We start from the raw sequence: 16,727 nt of genomic DNA, 5'->3' as shown, positions 1-16,727 counted from the left end.
GTCTCAAGATACTAGAACAATAGGTACCATGCAAGTACATCAGATCTGTAGATCTTGCTTCCCATCGAGGCTAAGAAACCCTCACTCCAACCATCTATTTGTCTTTTATCACTATACCTATCACTACACTTTTTCTGTTCCTTTGTAATAGCTCCTTTAATAGCTCGGTGACAATTTTACATGGACACGCTCCTACATCCAGAATGAGCCCTGATCCGCCAGGCCTCTGCACTTTGTGCAGTCATTTGTGCATGGGAAAAGAAGTGTATTAAACGCTACTAACATGAACTCGCAACACTTTATACTTCCTTTTCCTGACTGAATAAGAGGAAAAGCGTCTTTTCTCTCTCATCTTTGCAAAATCATATTTCTTTGTTAACAGATGCTCATATGGTCCAATGCAAAACATGAACACCTGCTCAGAATACCAGTAGTTGGTCCTGTTGCTAGACCCTGATAGCTGTTGCGTGGCTTTTCTTTACTGAAAATAAGCCCTGGAGCAAGGTCGAGTTCTACAGATTCCCCTACAAATCCATAGCAACATTTCTGGTTTCCTGCAATAACTATGCAGAGGTACAGACTTGTAAAGCTGTTTATACTCTCAGTGACTTTGCATCTCTTGTGGCATCTTTCCAAACAAAGATGAAATCTGGGGTTTTAATTTTTTATTTCTACAAATTTTTTTGTAGCTTTTTCAGTTTTCACACAAACACCTTTATCCTTTTGCCTATCCTGCCCTTCAAATTTGTATGGTTTCTCTGTGAACAGCTACAAAAGTTCTTCACTGTGTTCTTAAAAGCTTCTCCTTAAAACTCTCCTCCGCTCTGATGCCTGTACCTAATGTGACAACATTAAAGTTTCTAGCATCGTTAGACCATTTGCCCTGCCTCTTATGTTGAAAGGTACAGTCATATTGTTTCCTTGGTCTCTGATATTTTCTAATCAAATTCCTAATTTAGTACTAGAAGCAGCTGAATAGTTTTTGCTAACCTTTCCAGGATCCCACTCTTGAGTTTTTGTTTGAAGCTGTAGAAGTTCGTATGTTGTCTCCAAAGCTTCTATCTCTGGTTTCGGGAATCCAGGTAGTACGTTGTGCAACTGGAAACCAAACAGCTCTAGCCAACTTCCAATGTCTGCAAAACAAGAAAGGGATGCTGGCAAGAAGGCACGTAAATCCTAGAAAAAGTGAGGGTAGTCTGCAGAAATCCCAGCTATCTAGAAATAATGATTTCACATCAATTTATGTTTTCAGTACTGGTTACAGCATTTATCGTAGCAAACAAATGATCTGATTACAAAGCACAGCTATATTCAAATCAATAGTGTAACTTCTATCTATTTATAATGGAAAAAGTTCAAATTAAGCTGCCTCCATTCTTCCTCTAATTTTAGCACTTAGAAAAGCAGCAGAAACAACTATGAATTATTTTCTTGGTTACCATAAAGGCTACAGAAAACAGAGCAAGCTCAGTAAGATGTTATCTATTAAAGAAATGACTTTGATATATTTAAGATTAGAGCCAAATAGTAACTTTGGATGTACGCAAAAGATTTCTGGAGTCTTGAATCCATACCAGAATTTGATCAAAAAATGTGTTTTCATGAGATGTGTGTTACTTTTACCTGTTGTATACTTAGCAACATCTTGGATTCTGCCAACTGGGTAATTATTTTCAAACGAGTAGAGATTAAATGGTTGTGGGACAGCATTCAGGTGTTTCCATATATGATGATTTGGTGTCGTCCACCGACCAGCAATGACATCATAGTCCCGCTGACCCAGATGAACTAACTTAGTAAGAGAATCATAGAGCCCTCCATGAAAACCAATGATAACCTGGAAATCTGGATTAGTGTCCTGGTAGATCTCTCCATATGGGGTGTACAAAATTTCTTTTATGACTTGGCCCCGGCTGCTAAATACAGCTAGAGGTGTTCCAGTGTTATCACAAGCAACATAATATTCTTCTCCACTGCTTAATTCCATTGCAATGAGATGACCTTGAAGATCATAATATAGGGATGTTATTTCTGAGCTAGTATGATTGTACAAGTGAGTAACTCTTATTGGGTTGGAGAGATCAGCATAGAAGAACTGTAAGTGTTGTCCTAGGCTTGATTTGCTTGCAACTCGTCTTCCAAGACCATCATAACAGTATTGCACAGTCCAGCCAGACACTTTGTTGTACGCTTTGTTCAGCAGGCCGTTAGAGTTGTACTCAAAGATCTCATTGCCTCTTTGCCTGAGAAAACCATCTTCGTCCATTTTATATTGAATTTCTCCAAGTCTGGTAATGCGATCTCTCAGATCGTATCTCAGAGGAGTGAGGCGTGCACTGTTTCCATGGCTCAGCAAGTTGATGTTGCCATTAAGGTCATAGCTGTAGCGCCACTGGGTTTTATCATTCACAGACACAGTCTGAAGTTGACCATCAGCATCATATTCATAAAAATATCTTGTTATATTGGCATCGACACCTACACGTATATCACAGATCACCATACGGCCCATATTGTCATACTGGATGGTCATCCAGTAAGCGATAGACTTGAGAATTTCATATTGTACTTCAATCACCTGACCATTGGCACTAAAAATTTTGGTATGTTTCATCACGGTGGTGGTTATAACTTGGTTTAAATCATAATTAATTACACTGAATTTGCCAAATTGTTCAGTCCTGCCAGAGACATCGACGTAACGGTACAGATCTATGGGAAGAGGCGTCTCGTTTATCATGGCCTGCATGCTTGTGACACGGAAATTGTTATAGCTGTAGTCAAATCTGGCATTTACAAGCCCTTCTTCACTAAACCTGAAGATTTGGCGACCAATAAGTGGACCTATCCAAAACAAATAGGGGAAAGAGGAAAAGGAAGAAAAATAATGAATAATGTCCGCAGTGTACTTACCCTACAGAACTATCCCAGACAAACGATAAACTCTTGAGCCTTATTGCTGAGTGTCTCAGAAAGTACCACTAACTAAGAATATGTTACACTATTCTCTCACAAATCTTGATTAATGCTTGCTCTACAAAATATTTATATTTTTATTAGCATTTGTTTAAATTAATGCTATTTTATTCATAATTATGATTTCTATTTACTTACAAGATAATTCTAAACTAAATTTATTTTACATAGTGATTTCCTTCCTCATATAAACAGTCCTTGTGAATTTATGTTATATTATGGTATAAACAGGAAAACTTGAAAATACAAATAATAAAACAACTTGATTTAGTATTTAGCAAATATCCACACAGTGGAATAAAAACAATCAAACATTATAAGAGCTATTCCATACCAAGCAATAAAAAGAAAATTGTATTTCAAATGGGACAGCTATATATGCCTATGGACACAGACATAGAGATAAACACACATATTTTTCTACCGAAACATAAAATGTAAGAACTTCTAGACGTAAAAATAATGGAATTTCATGCCAGGTAAGTGCAGGATCAGGGCCAAAAACTTTAGCAAAGTAGTCACAGTTACACAAACCTGTTTGCCTGTATCTGATGGTACAGATGAAGCCATCATGCATTAAATGTATTGTTTTAATAACCCCAGAAGATTCCTCGTAGGTGAACGTAACTTGAGTAGTATCATAAAGAATCTCGGAAAGTCGGGACTGTTTGGTGTATTTGTAAAGGACTCTGCGTCCTGTCCCAGGATATAACGTTTGCAGAAGCCGACCATCTCTAGTGACGTCCTGTATGAAAGCCGCATTGCTGTCCGGAGGTGTATAGATGTTGCGGTAGTAGCCGACGGACAGCATGGTTTGCAAGGCATGGCGCACCATGCTCGGCATGGTGACCGAGAGCAGGTAGTCGGACTGGTCGTACTCAAAGATGTAGCGGCGCTGGCTGTGCAACAGGAGCATCACGGACTGCAATCAAACAGGAATGGCAGTATAAGTGGCTGATCAAGCAAATGATTATTCATCTAGTCAGTGCCCGAAGGTTGAGGAAATGCTGAAACAACCATCCACTCTTGCAGTTTGCTCTTACTGCCTGTACAATTCCAAGTGAAGCTTTCAGCTCCAGGAGACCTGGCCAGCAAGGTGGTACAAAACAGGAGGAGAATAATAATAAGTCTAGAGGTAAGGACCTCCAAACTGGAAGGCAGATGTGGCTCTCAGTAGCATTTCAGCTTCATGCTGACTTGCTATGTTGCTTTAGGTCGTCCTCCCAGGAAGCTAAAACAGAGGGAACCTCTTCCCCGCACACAGGCAGAGCATCTGCACCAGCAGATGTTTCTAGGGGAGATGGAAAGGGGAAACTTTCAATGGCGTGTACAAGGTGTTTAGCTTTTATTGGCACTCTGCATATCTCTATCACACACCTTCCTTTTTCTGTATGTCTTCTATTATGCCCCAGAAGTCACATTATCTCCATGCTTACTGATGGATGAAAATAGTCTGCAGGTTCTTTGGTGTGACTACTTTTATATCTGCTTTCTACTGTTTACAAAGAATATACTTTCTACACAGGTACTTGATATTTTCCCTCTGTTGGTTAATTGTGGCTGGTCAATGAAATCTGGTTTGTTTGTTTGTTTGGCAGATGAATGTGCAAGCACGGCAGACATTTATCTGTGCAAATATAAAGCTGGAGTTCTGTAAACCTTTTCACCATTCACGTGCAAAGTCAGTGTCACAGAGTACAAGCCCACTGGTGAACAGTCACTGTGAAATAAGCATCACGAAAACACAGAGTGAAAACGTATGGGAGAAATTTGTAGCCTTCCCTCAGGTCCAGTAAGTGGCTTGGCTGGACCAGAGCACTGCACATCCCTGCTGCACTGCCCAGACCGAGACAGAGCACTGACACTGCACACTTCTTCGCTCACAGCCCAAACCTACCAGGCACAAAACCAAATTTGTCAGGCTTCTGCACGATTGAGGCATCATGCAAAACAGAGTCTTATGAGGAACAGTGTGACTGCTTTTTCACAGAGCATTGAGGAAAGAAATCAGAGAAAAATGCTTTTTCTTCCTCTAAGCTCAAAAATCTTCTCTGGGAAGAAAACACTGAGAGCTCAGCCCTGCAATGTGTTAAGTAACATTGGCCCTGAGCCACTTTGCTCTGACAAATCACCCAAGTGCTTATTCAAAGGACCAAAGATAGGCTAAGCCTCGGCCACCCTCTCTGCACCCCCGGCCCCCCACCCTCCCAAGATGTATTTCTTCCTGCCCTCGGTGAAAGACATCTGTCACCTGTACACAAGCCAGAGAGCGCCAACATATGCCACTCGCAAGTTATCCTCTGCCAACTGGTGATGACAGACCTTTACACCGAGCTTTTTCTGATCGCTTTATTGCTGGTCTGCCAAGCATTTCTAACACAGTGTTTATTTTGTTTTCACCTTCAGTCAAGAGTCCCCAATCTGCAGTAAACCACTGGCTGAACTCTCTCCTAGCACTGATGTGACGCCTCTCTCTATATACTGCTCCCGGGCCTGTTTTTAAGCTGTCTGCCATTGACAGAGTATGAATAACAAGATCAGAAACATCTCTAATATAACTTTAGTGCCCCAGTGTGCCATTTTTACAGCACTTTGTGGCTTTTCCACTTTTGTCTAGGATAGTAAAAGTACACACAGTACAAGGGTTGGAGACTTAGTATCCTCTCTAGCCTAGTAGAGGATACCATAAAGAGAAAAAAAAAATACATTCCCAATTCATCCTAATAATATCACAATAGATTTTTCAACTCTTTGCACAAATTGGGTTCTAATTATTTTAAAGGATTTCAGACGGTAGCTCATAAAACATCCAAAAAGCGGTCATTTCATAAAAGCAACCAGAGCCTGGTCCGCCACGTAATGACTGATGCTGCTTGGTATATCGAGACAAACAGCCAGCGGCAATTACTTGGAGCTCTACTGGGAACACACAGAAATGCTGAGCATCACCACTAGATGTCATTTCTGTCCAACATACACGCACAGCCGCTCATCTATTTTGTCTGGTGGTAAACGGCAGGATTTTGGAAGCAAGCTTGGAGTATTCAGAAGATTTTATAACACCATTAAGTATTTGAAGAAAGTGACCAAAACAAGAGGAACTGAATCTCATCAGTAAAAATTTCTTACAGTGCTACTATCATAGTGCTTTTTAAGACCTAAATTATTTGGGCTAATTTTGGAAGGGGAAGAGATTTTTGAAGATGTACAATTAACTCATCAAGTGCTAAAAAATGAAGTATTAAATAACTATGAATTGGAAGCAAACTATATAATTGATTTTTTGAGAAAAGGAATCATTGGGTCTTATGAGGTTTCCAACAACCTTTAGCAATCATTACATAATTAACACCATGAGTTATTGACTTTAATGGAGCCACAGAATGATAACTCAATGTCTAATTTTGACAGTGAATTCATCTTTCTTTGGCACACGGAACAAACAGGGATGAAAGTACATTAAATAGCTGGAAGATTATGTCCATAGTGTGTATGACTTTCAATGATTGTAATGACCCGTTACAGCATAACCCAAGCTGGCTGCTACCTGAGCCAGTAAGCTTTTGCCATGGACACTTGTGCAGAATGACAGAATAACAGCTATATGACTTTATTTATAAGCTCATCATAAACTAAGAACAGACAAAATGGTCTGTAAAGATAAGAAGCATACATCCTTCCAAAATTATGGTCCATTAGGCCCAAGGAAAAAATAAAAGATTCCTCCAAAAGGCACATTGCCCAAACATTTGAAAGCTCTATTAAACGCCTGTTTACTTGCAATTTGCAGAAAAGCAAACAGACAAAAGAAGCCCTGACAAATTTATCTCGACCAAACTTCTGAAGCTTCTAGGGTTTGCCAATCTTGTTAACACGTGCAAGAACCATACTGCATGCAGACAAGGAAGAAATCACATTTTAATGCGTTCTCCAGTCTAAACCATTTTTTTCTCTGGGTTAGGTTTAAGTTTTTTGAGGATCAGGCTTAAATACATCCAAAATTAAGTACAGCAAGGTTTATCTTAAAAGTACACATTTGTAACTTTTAAATACATAAATAACTTCAAAGTGATTGGATTTCCTGCGTGCAATACCCCCTATCAGTTCTACCTCACCTGACCCCTCCTAGCCTTTCCCAGTGGTTAACAGGTTCAGAGAAAATCTTCTGCAAACTCAGGTTACATCGGATAGACCAAGACATTGCTATTTAAAAAAAAAGTTTAAGAGGACACTGTTTGAATACAATTTCACACTAAGTTCTTAAAGCTTTAAAAATACAGATTGGCTTTTTGGTTTTGAGAGACAAGATGATATCAAATGGGGATGCTTCTACAGATGAATGAGATGCTGCTCTTCCTTAGTCTGTACAACACCTATTCCCCCATCTTGTGGCCACTATCTATGGACATAAATGAAAATTACAATACTCGGGCAATTTAGACACAAAGTCACTATAAAAGCAGAGCAATAACTCATTCCATATTAATATTTCCCCCCCTCAAATAGCCCTCATAAATACTAAAGTAATCTTTCTCCTCACAGGACCAATCCCTTTTTTACAGCGCAGCACTAAGCAGTTGCAAGCTTATACTCGTTGCCTCATAATTTTGGCTTAAAAGAACTGTGTTTGTGGGGAGGAAACAGTTCCTTTTCAGTGACTGTTATATTTTTGACTATGTTATATGGAGTAGCAACATGTTTTTCAGCAGTGAGTGTCCTTTGTTTACTTCAACTTGGACTGAGACGAGGAAGTCATTTCTACTTACCAATCAAACAGATCTGAGCTGCTAATAACTTTCTCCAGAACTAAACTATGGCAGGTTTGAACCGGTGACAGGCAGGTCTGAGCACGCCCAGAGACATTTTTATCTAGTTATGTAATTGTACGCATTTTCTTTTTAAAAGGTCTTAAAATACTCTTGCAAGAGATAGCATTATAACATAGTTCATAACTTAATATCTCTATCAGAACAAATATTTTTGCCTTGGTACACTTTTTAAATGATTTACCTTTTCTAAATATGTGTAACTCCATATTTTGCCATCTGCCCATGTTCTGGAAATTATGTTCCCACTTGGATCATACTCCATTTTCTCAGTCCAGGTTCCTCTCTGGATATAGGTGACTAATCCAGAATGTGAGTAGGTGATATTGACTTCATTGTACTTGCTGATGGGTGACCATAAAACTGGGCGACCTGTCTGGTCATACATAATGCGAAGAGTGAATTTTCGATGATCATCATAAATCTTTCCTGTTCTGGTTACATGATCGAAATCAATGGAGAGCAGGTTTCTGTTGTGGGCCTAAACACAGAGACACAGTAAGGTAAGAAAGCAATGCATCTTAATTACACACAAGACAAACATTTCTGTGTCAGCTCTAATCAAAATGTGCAATGGTTTAACATTATGATGGAGCATTTAGGCCTTATTAAAGACAAGAATACAGAAAAATATTCAGATGAGAAACAGCCGGACCAAAAACCAAAATGCTGCTTGTATAATAACAGTGTTGTTATACTTTGCATTACGGCATGCTTCCTATTTCCATATGCTAAACCCTCACCTCTGCTCTCACCTTTTCCTAAGCTTTTCTTCTTTCTTCTCAACTTTCAGCTCTCGGTGGATGGACTTTTTGATCCCAGACAAAGATTTGTAGTCAACCCACACATTAACAAAGATATCCTATGTCACATCCTCTCTCTTCAGCTCTGTTGACAGGTCAGATACTGCTCTGGGATAGCCCACGCCAGGTCACATACCGATGCCGCAAAGGGAAGAGCTGTGCTTGCAGCTCCTGAAGACCCTGCTTGCCAGCGTCCTCATACTTCTTCACAAAACCACCCCACTCCCAGAGCTCGTGAAAGCCAGTGGCAGCGGTGCCTGGTGCCAGCCATATTCCTTGTTGCAGCTCTCTCACCACATTTGGGACCTGCAACATTTGTTAAACTCCCCGTGTCCAACAGACTAACAGAGTGATTGTGCTACAGTCCGTTAACATTTATGGTCCAACAGGAAAGTGCAGAGGGGGCAGCCGAATTCTCAATTTGAAACCAAGTTCAAGGCTGAGCCAGACTCACGAAGACAAAATATATTTATCCGGTGCTTTCATCATCTACCTCTTACATCATTCAGTCACTGGGCAATCACTATTAAATTCCATTTAAATCAGAGAAATAATTTAGGGAACCATTAGACATTGTTCATTGACTTGTCTTTTTCAGATCAATGCTCAATGCCCTTGTATTAATCTACTGCATTTTATCTAATCACTTGTATTAATCTGTTGCAATTGCTGAATTCCTTACAGCAGCGATGGTGTCAGTGCAGGTGTTAGCACAGTGCACAGCACAGTGCTTGCTCCTTACTGAGACCTGGAGGCATAGCCATAAAGTAAATGGTTAAGAATATCTGTTTAATAATTCAAGCTGGGATCATATGGTGGTAGTGATTAGAAAGAACTTTTTTTTTTTCTTTCGCCTTTCTGTTTTTAGATACAAAATAATTTGAAAATCTAGAAGAAGCAGCTGTTCTTTCTTCAACTACCATTCCTAGAGTTTTATATACACACATGTCTAACTTTAATAGCGTTCATTTACAATAGCTGTAAAATACCTATATACTCCTGTAGACTGCTGTAACTATTACAATTTATGCTCTAATGCTAGTTAAGGAGCCCAAGTAAAATGTGATGCTCAGTTCAACTATATTTGCTTGTATACTGTCTGATGGACTAAGTTTATTATAATATATTTCTTTGCAAACTTCTTGCAATATCTGAAAACAAACCCTCTTGGTGGTAAAATAACGGAAAAGCAAGCAGGGGATATACTCTGGCTCATATTCATTTACTGTCTCTGTACATATTCAATGTTCTTATTGCTATTATTATTATTATTGTAGAATGCAGTTAGGAAAAAGGCAAGTCTTGAATACAAACTGCTTGCAATCTAAATTTCAGGGATGATACAACAAATAAGAATGAAAATGAAACAGACGCAGAATTAGTAGCAAAATGCATAGCAGGAGTATTTGAAAGCTTATAGAGTTAAAATAAGGTCTGGGTGGACGCCGTTACTTCCCTTATAATCCACACTTTATGTCTCATTTTTTTATTTTCTTACATTAGATTTAAGTTAAATTTAACACCCTTCTCATGACAAGACAGGATGATAGATGGGTAGCAGGCCTCATTTCAACATTGTCACTGAAAAGCCGACTTCAAATTCCATTGGCTTCTTAAAGACGACTCCTCCAGTGTACATACAAGGTAGTAAGGAGCCCCTGGGAGAGGCTGGTTACAAGCCAGGGAAAACTGGTTTCTGAAAGTAATGCCAGGTCAGAATTTCAGGTGATGAAAATAGGGAGAAAATTCAGCTGATTTCAATAATAATGTTAGTAGTGCATAAAAAAAATATTTATTATATGTTTTTAAACATCTGTTGACTCCTGCTAGTTTTATAGCTAGAAATTTTGCAGTGTAAATAATCACATAAATGTGCGCTTCTCCTGACTTTCATTCTCAAATCTAAACTGTCTACGATCTGTAAATCAGATGAGATAATTGTATTATTTCCTTGTCTGTGTTTTGATTTGAGTGAACGTAAACTGATACACACTGGCAGAGGATTTGGTCCTATCATTAGAATTTGCTGTAAGACTGGTAAATAAAGGGAGATCATTTGCTAAATGCAGTAATAAACATCGCCGTCAAAGCCTGTTTTTGCAGGACTTTCGAATTGAGGCCAGTGAGTTACTTCTTTTTTTTGTTATTAAAAAAACAAAACAAAACCAAACCAAAATAAGTGACACTGGCCAAGCGTTCAATTTTCAATTTTGTAGATATTTAGTTATAAAACCTGGACTGCATCCAAAGCCAAGTTCCTCTAAGTTATGCAAAAGACAGGCGGGAACAGAGCTGCATTCTAATCAGTATATTACTATGCATCATGCTCATTGGTTTTAACAACAGCCTTTGCTTCATTTTTAGAAGTCAATTAAAATAGCAGTTCAATTGATAAAAAAGAAGTCTTGCTAGATTAAGATTGATGTTAAAATGCCTGATTGTACATAGATTTATTATTAATATAAAATGCATACATGCCTACAGACTGTTTTATATACTTTCAGGAAGTGCCAGGGCAGGCAGTTCTGCACTTAAAAACCCCCTGTGATTAATTCCTTTTCTCCACATTGATTTAGATACTGAGATAACATTAAATGTCTGTTCTAGAATTTCAGTTAACTTACACACTTCTGCTCTATTTCTAGAGCAGAGAATTTGCACCATGCAAAAATCCCACTTTTTAAAACACACCATTTACAGCATTATTCAGAATGTGCTAACAGCGGCCTCTTTCCAAAACTGGAAATAACACTAATAGTGTCACATGCTTTCAAGATGGTTGCTAATTGTGATTAAGCATTAAAAATGTTAGGACCAGGCAGAGAAGTAAAGGCTTTCTTCTCTTCAACTAGGTCATCCTTTATTTCATCCCCAGTTACCTGCCTTCTAATTTATACCTCTTACCCTTAAAGCCGTCTGTTTCAATGATGGTATTAGCACTGATCTCTAAGTAACATCTTTAAACCTCATTTTTATGCTTTTTTTTCCCCTTCGAAAACTTCCATTGTGCGGGTTTTTTTTCTTTAACTGAGGCCTCCTGCAAGTCTGTTCATTTCCACTGAGAACTGGTCCAATTCCCAGAGCTTTTCTTTACATGCATTTTCAAAGTTCAGAGTAGTTCTTTCTGCCCTACATTGCAAGCTTTCTAACACACTTCCTATGGTGCCAGTCATGGCATATTAAGTGCTTAAAAACTTTCTTTTTAAAATCTAACTCACTAGAAGTTTTCAGAAGGTCTCACCAGAACCTCATCCAGCATAAGGGCTTCTAATCATGCCACATTTTTTTTTCCCCAGCAGTACTCAAGGATCTGTCAACAGTAAGCCCCAGATGCCTTTCATTATCTGGCATACTGCTTCAAACACACTATACGATGGTATTTTTGCTCCTGTAAATTTCCTTCAATCACCAAGAAAAGGTAGCTGTCTCCGGGTAAATTCTGCTGCTCCTTTGCCTTCCTTGTCAGCTGCACTACTCCAGCTCCTTATGCCTCCAGTGACTTCCCACTTCATCAGCATCCCATGGAAACATCTCAGTGCTAAAGCTGAACTCCAGGACCCATGTATTTCACCTGTCCTCCAAAGTCCTTCTTAGTGCTAGTAACAGCCTCAAGAGTCCACTTGTCCCTTTCTCTTTCGCCTATTTACATGGTGTATCCTATGTGCAGAACACTTCTCCTCCTTTCCACTATCAAATCCTCATTTAATGTGCTAACCCACTAGATTCCCTTCAGCCTTGCCCTGACAGCCCTCAGATGGTCCTAGAGCTCAGCACAGTCATGGAAGAGGAAAAGACTGTAATACAGGCAGCTGACTTGTCCTTCTCAGTAGGCAGAGACAATCCATAAGCCTCCTTGATCTTGGGTAGGTATAAACCCACACAATTTACAGAAATAACACTGCAATGTTCAACAGCTGTGATTCTAGTGGGTATTTTCGGAAGGACAGAGAATATGAGACAGCAGCACATCAAAGTCATTCTTACACTTCTCCTTCACCTTCCAACCTCTCAGTGGATGAAGGTGAAGGGGGAGAAAGGAGTACAGAAGCGGTTCTATGCACCAACAGACTGATCCAGAGGTAGGTCAATCAGTTGAGCTCTAGCTTCAGTGTTGCAGTATTTCAATGAGCATTTTATGCCTTTAGCCATAATCCATTTAATCCTGACCAGTTTGTAAATTTCCTCCCTTTTCTTGGCAGGCAATATTAAGGATCACGCAGAAGCAAGTGAAAATGAGTTAAAAGAACCCGCAATCATTTTCAACAATAGAAAATATAAACTGCATAATAGGAAAACTGTGCAGGATGAAGTAGTTATATTAAATATAATTGTCATGAACAACTTGCCCTGGCAATGTAAGCAGAATAGATGACTGACTATATCCTTTCTGTTTAAGACTTTTATTACATAAGATCCTTAAAAAAAAATGTGCCACATAGTTATTTAAGCCCAATATCGCACAGAAATCAATTGATTAGGTAATGCGAGCCCTGGAGGCCATAGTTCGGATCCTGCCATCTTAATGCACATTTGCCACTGTAAAAAGTTCAGCTGCCTCCCTAGACAGGGCTATGAGGACTCACACTGTGCTAGAGAGGAGGCAGTCAGAAGATGGGCAAGAAAAAATAAATAAAGTTTTTCCCCACTTGCAAGATCCTAATAAAGTAACGGTGACTGTCAAATCTGAAAGATGTCCTTTCAAATGGGTGTTTCGCACTCAGTAGCCAGTCTGGCCAGATCATCCAAGTCTTGCATTTCTGATTGATCAGCACAGTTGAAAACCAATCAGATGATACACTTTTAAAAACTGGATAGGATCTCATAATCAAAAGACAATCCAGAGATTTTAATAACCATCTCTATATTTTCAGAGCTAACAGATGTACCTTCAGAGATAATACCTATCCAGGCAGGTTGCAGTTAATAATGCAATATTTTTAAAGCCAAAATTCCCAGTCATACATACTAGTGGTACAGGCATTTTAAAGAGTATTCATGTGAAAATCAGAACTGATTTAGTAAAAAACCTGTTCTGCAAGGTAGAGGTGTCTTTGAGCCTTAGTGTTACCTAATTAAATGCTGAATGTTGACCATCTGTCATTGTAATCTGTGAGTTCTCCTCACAGATAAATATAAACCATGGATGCAATGTTAAAGTAATTCTTTATTAGCGCCATAGTGTAACCCAGCCAGAGGGAGTGAGGGGGCCTGAGAGCGAGTGGCAGAGGGCAGAGTACACAGCCTGTCTGCACACACGGGGAGGCTCTACGTCACTCTGGCTTGCAGGAAATGCAGTGGCCAGGACGCCCAAGGTGTGCCCTGTGTGACCCTCTGCCCCAGGCAGAGGCTGGCACCTCTTATTTCCCCAGAAGAAAGAAAGTCGATATATCTGAGAGGGGCAGAATGTGGCTCCGACTCTGCTGCTGTGCCAGAGTAACTACGCATAGTCCTTTGCTCACAGCTTCTTCCAAAGCTGTAATTAAGTTCTTAGTTGAAAAAGATGAGGAAGAAAAAAAGTAATTATGTCTTGAGGTCAAATCTCACAACCAAAATCAAACAGAGATCAAACATCCCTGTGACTGTCAGAGAAGTTTGATTTTGAAATTCATGGCTGGGGACCACCATTGATACAAACTTTCCATTGCTCTTCTTACAAAGTAGAACATTTCAACATGATTTTAGTTCAATGGCTTTCAAAGGGAACACTGCACTTCACACAAGAGGAAGCCTTACCCTTAGCCTTCTCTCAAACGTGGAGATATTGCCTTTGGTCTGCTCCCTCCTTTGCCTCCATTCAATGAGATTTGAGTTATGCTCTCCAGGAAGGGAGATATTGCACTTCCCCAAAGTGGGGCTGACAACCCCTGCTAGAATATGAGGTTCCGTGTTAAGTGTGATTTCCATTCCGCTGGCAAAGGTGACTCTCAGAGACCCATCTGGGCTGACCCGGTAGATATTCTGCGTGTTATCTGTCAAAAAACAACAAGCAAAAATAGGGAAGAGAGAAAAGTTCAGATCGCCACATTTTTGCAGCAAATGGTAAGTGCAATAGCACTTTGTTTGTCCCTAGGTTACAGACAGCTGAACATACACCAACTGCAGTGTGATTTTTTCGCAACCTGTAACCTCCAGGCATTCCCATATCAAAAAGCTTTTGATTACGTTTGGGCTGATGATTTCCATTGTGAACGTTTCCTGCAGCAGGAATAGAGTTTTTGCTTTCAGCCTAAAAGTACGTAAACCCATAGGCTGGGTTTTGACCACCAATATTCTGATGATTTTATCACATTGGGATCTGTAAACAGACTAGTGTACTGCTTGAATGACTGCAATGAGTATCTAAGGTCAAGCATGAAAGCTGTTTTAAAAATGTCTAGGATTATGGCTATTCTCCCGTTCTGTCCCTTATGCCTGTATCATTCCTCTTCCCCATTAGCAGCAGGACCCTGGGGTAGAGGACGGTCATGGTCAGCCACGAGCCTGAAAGCCTGGTGCAAGAGACCCACTGAGAAGCAGTTGTTGGCAGAAAAATGAATGGGTCAGCAACGGTGGCACCGCAAGCAGCTCCGGAGGCTCAGGACTGTGCTGCAGAGGGCTGTTGAGCGCAGCTGGGATGACCTAGCACAGCCTCCTTCCCCTCCCCAAAACTGCCAGAAGCACGCAGAGGGTCCAGAACAGGTCTCCACTGTAAGGACACAAAGGCATAGAGCCACTGCACGTTCCCTTTTTTTGCCTGTGCCCTGTCATTCCTCCACTCCAGGAAGAGCTGTGCCACATTGCCTGGCATCTGGTCAGTCTAGGGACACGCACGCAGGAGGTGACTGAGGCTCAGCTATCAGGGGGCAATTCGATCACGAGCCTGAATGTTTAGTGCTAAAACACAAAGTGAAAATATCACGCTTAAAATACCAGCTAGAGACTATGAAAAGCATCCTTTTTTTTTAAGCTGGTCCACACAAAAGTAACTGGTCCAGCTCTTGAGATGTGAATATGTACAAAATAGTTGTGTATGTCAGAAAGTGAAGATAACAGGCATTACATTAAAAGAGACTTTGTGACTCAGATGTTAGGATACCATGTCTGCATGGTTGTTCACAGGTTTGTGAACTATCACAATGTTTGTGATAGTTTCAGAGAGATATGGAAATGTGCAAATGATATGAATTCATAAATATGATACCTATAATAATAACTACAGCCGTTCATTTCTGACACTGCCCATGGTGTGCTATCAATTTCCTGAGACAGAATTTGGTAACATACCAACTCTGAGGAGTTTCAGATTTAAGGACAGACATACAATCAGGCAGTCAGTAGATGATGCAAGAGAGCAGACGGGTCACTCAGACTAGACTAACAGGCGATATGACAATATAATATAATTATTTCCACTCATTCAGTGCTGTTTCTGCAATGCAATAGTGAAGGGGAATGAGTGAGTATCTTGTGAGGTGATTTCTTCCTATTTTTTTCTTATAGATCAAAAGCTGAGAGAAAGAAAAGTTCTGTGATTTGCTCAGAGTTACAAAGCTTTTCTACAGCAGACCAGAAATCAGAGTGCTATTTCCCAGCACCTGCTCTCTCAAAGCCTGAACAATCCACTGACAACAAAAAAAATCAACATGGAGAAAAAAACATAGATTGATTAAACTATATCAAACCAGAACTTTGGTGATGAATCTGCAAAATCTGGAGGAGGACACTGGGGCACTTCCATTAGGCAGAGAGTAAATTCTTCTCGAGAGACATGATATTGCCAGGGAAATCCTGTGGTGTCTACAGGGTTTGAGTCCAAATCTCATCCCCAAGGCAGCCACCAGCAGAGGTGGGTCATGCTTTCCTCCTTCATACAAGTGCCGTCACCAGGACGTAGCACTACCAGAAAGAATTCACGGCTTTGGCCAAACAAGGCATTTCAGTGCTAAAACGTCAGTCGAGCATGCCATTCTTCTGGGCAGTATTTCTCAGGATAACAAAGCTCAATGTATTATAGGTCGGCCTAAGTCCTCCAGACACTGAAGTAGAAAGTAGCACGTAAAGCCTGGAGACATCAGAGATTTCAATAACTAGAATCCATCCACGGGACTCTTCTAGGAGGAAAAGAAATCACTTGTGGTTTGTT

At 40.0% G+C, this 16,727-nt stretch overlaps 1 protein-coding gene across 9 annotated transcripts in view; it reads right to left on the bottom strand.

The window, feature by feature from the left end:
- TENM1 (teneurin transmembrane protein 1) overlaps positions 1–16,727 on the bottom strand; it is a 942,055-nt gene that overhangs the window by 2,013 nt on the left and 923,315 nt on the right. For all 9 annotated transcript variants that reach the window (XM_054214857.1, XM_054214863.1, XM_054214865.1 and 6 more), the window contains 5 exons: positions 14,339–14,574; positions 7,987–8,283; positions 3,511–3,898; positions 1,624–2,844; positions 991–1,133 (listed from right to left, as the gene is read on the bottom strand). In XM_054214857.1, coding sequence (XP_054070832.1) covers positions 991–1,133; positions 1,624–2,844; positions 3,511–3,898; positions 7,987–8,283; positions 14,339–14,574 — 2,285 coding nt within the window. The remainder of the gene's footprint in view (positions 1–990; positions 1,134–1,623; positions 2,845–3,510; positions 3,899–7,986; positions 8,284–14,338; positions 14,575–16,727) is intronic.

This window comes from Rissa tridactyla, chromosome 9 (genome assembly GCF_028500815.1).
Source record: "Rissa tridactyla isolate bRisTri1 chromosome 9, bRisTri1.patW.cur.20221130, whole genome shotgun sequence".
In the NCBI taxonomy this organism is placed as follows: Eukaryota; Metazoa; Chordata; class Aves; order Charadriiformes; family Laridae; genus Rissa; species Rissa tridactyla.
The sequence above is the reverse complement of the archived record's forward strand: the minus strand, read 5'-3'. Positions and strand labels throughout refer to the sequence as shown.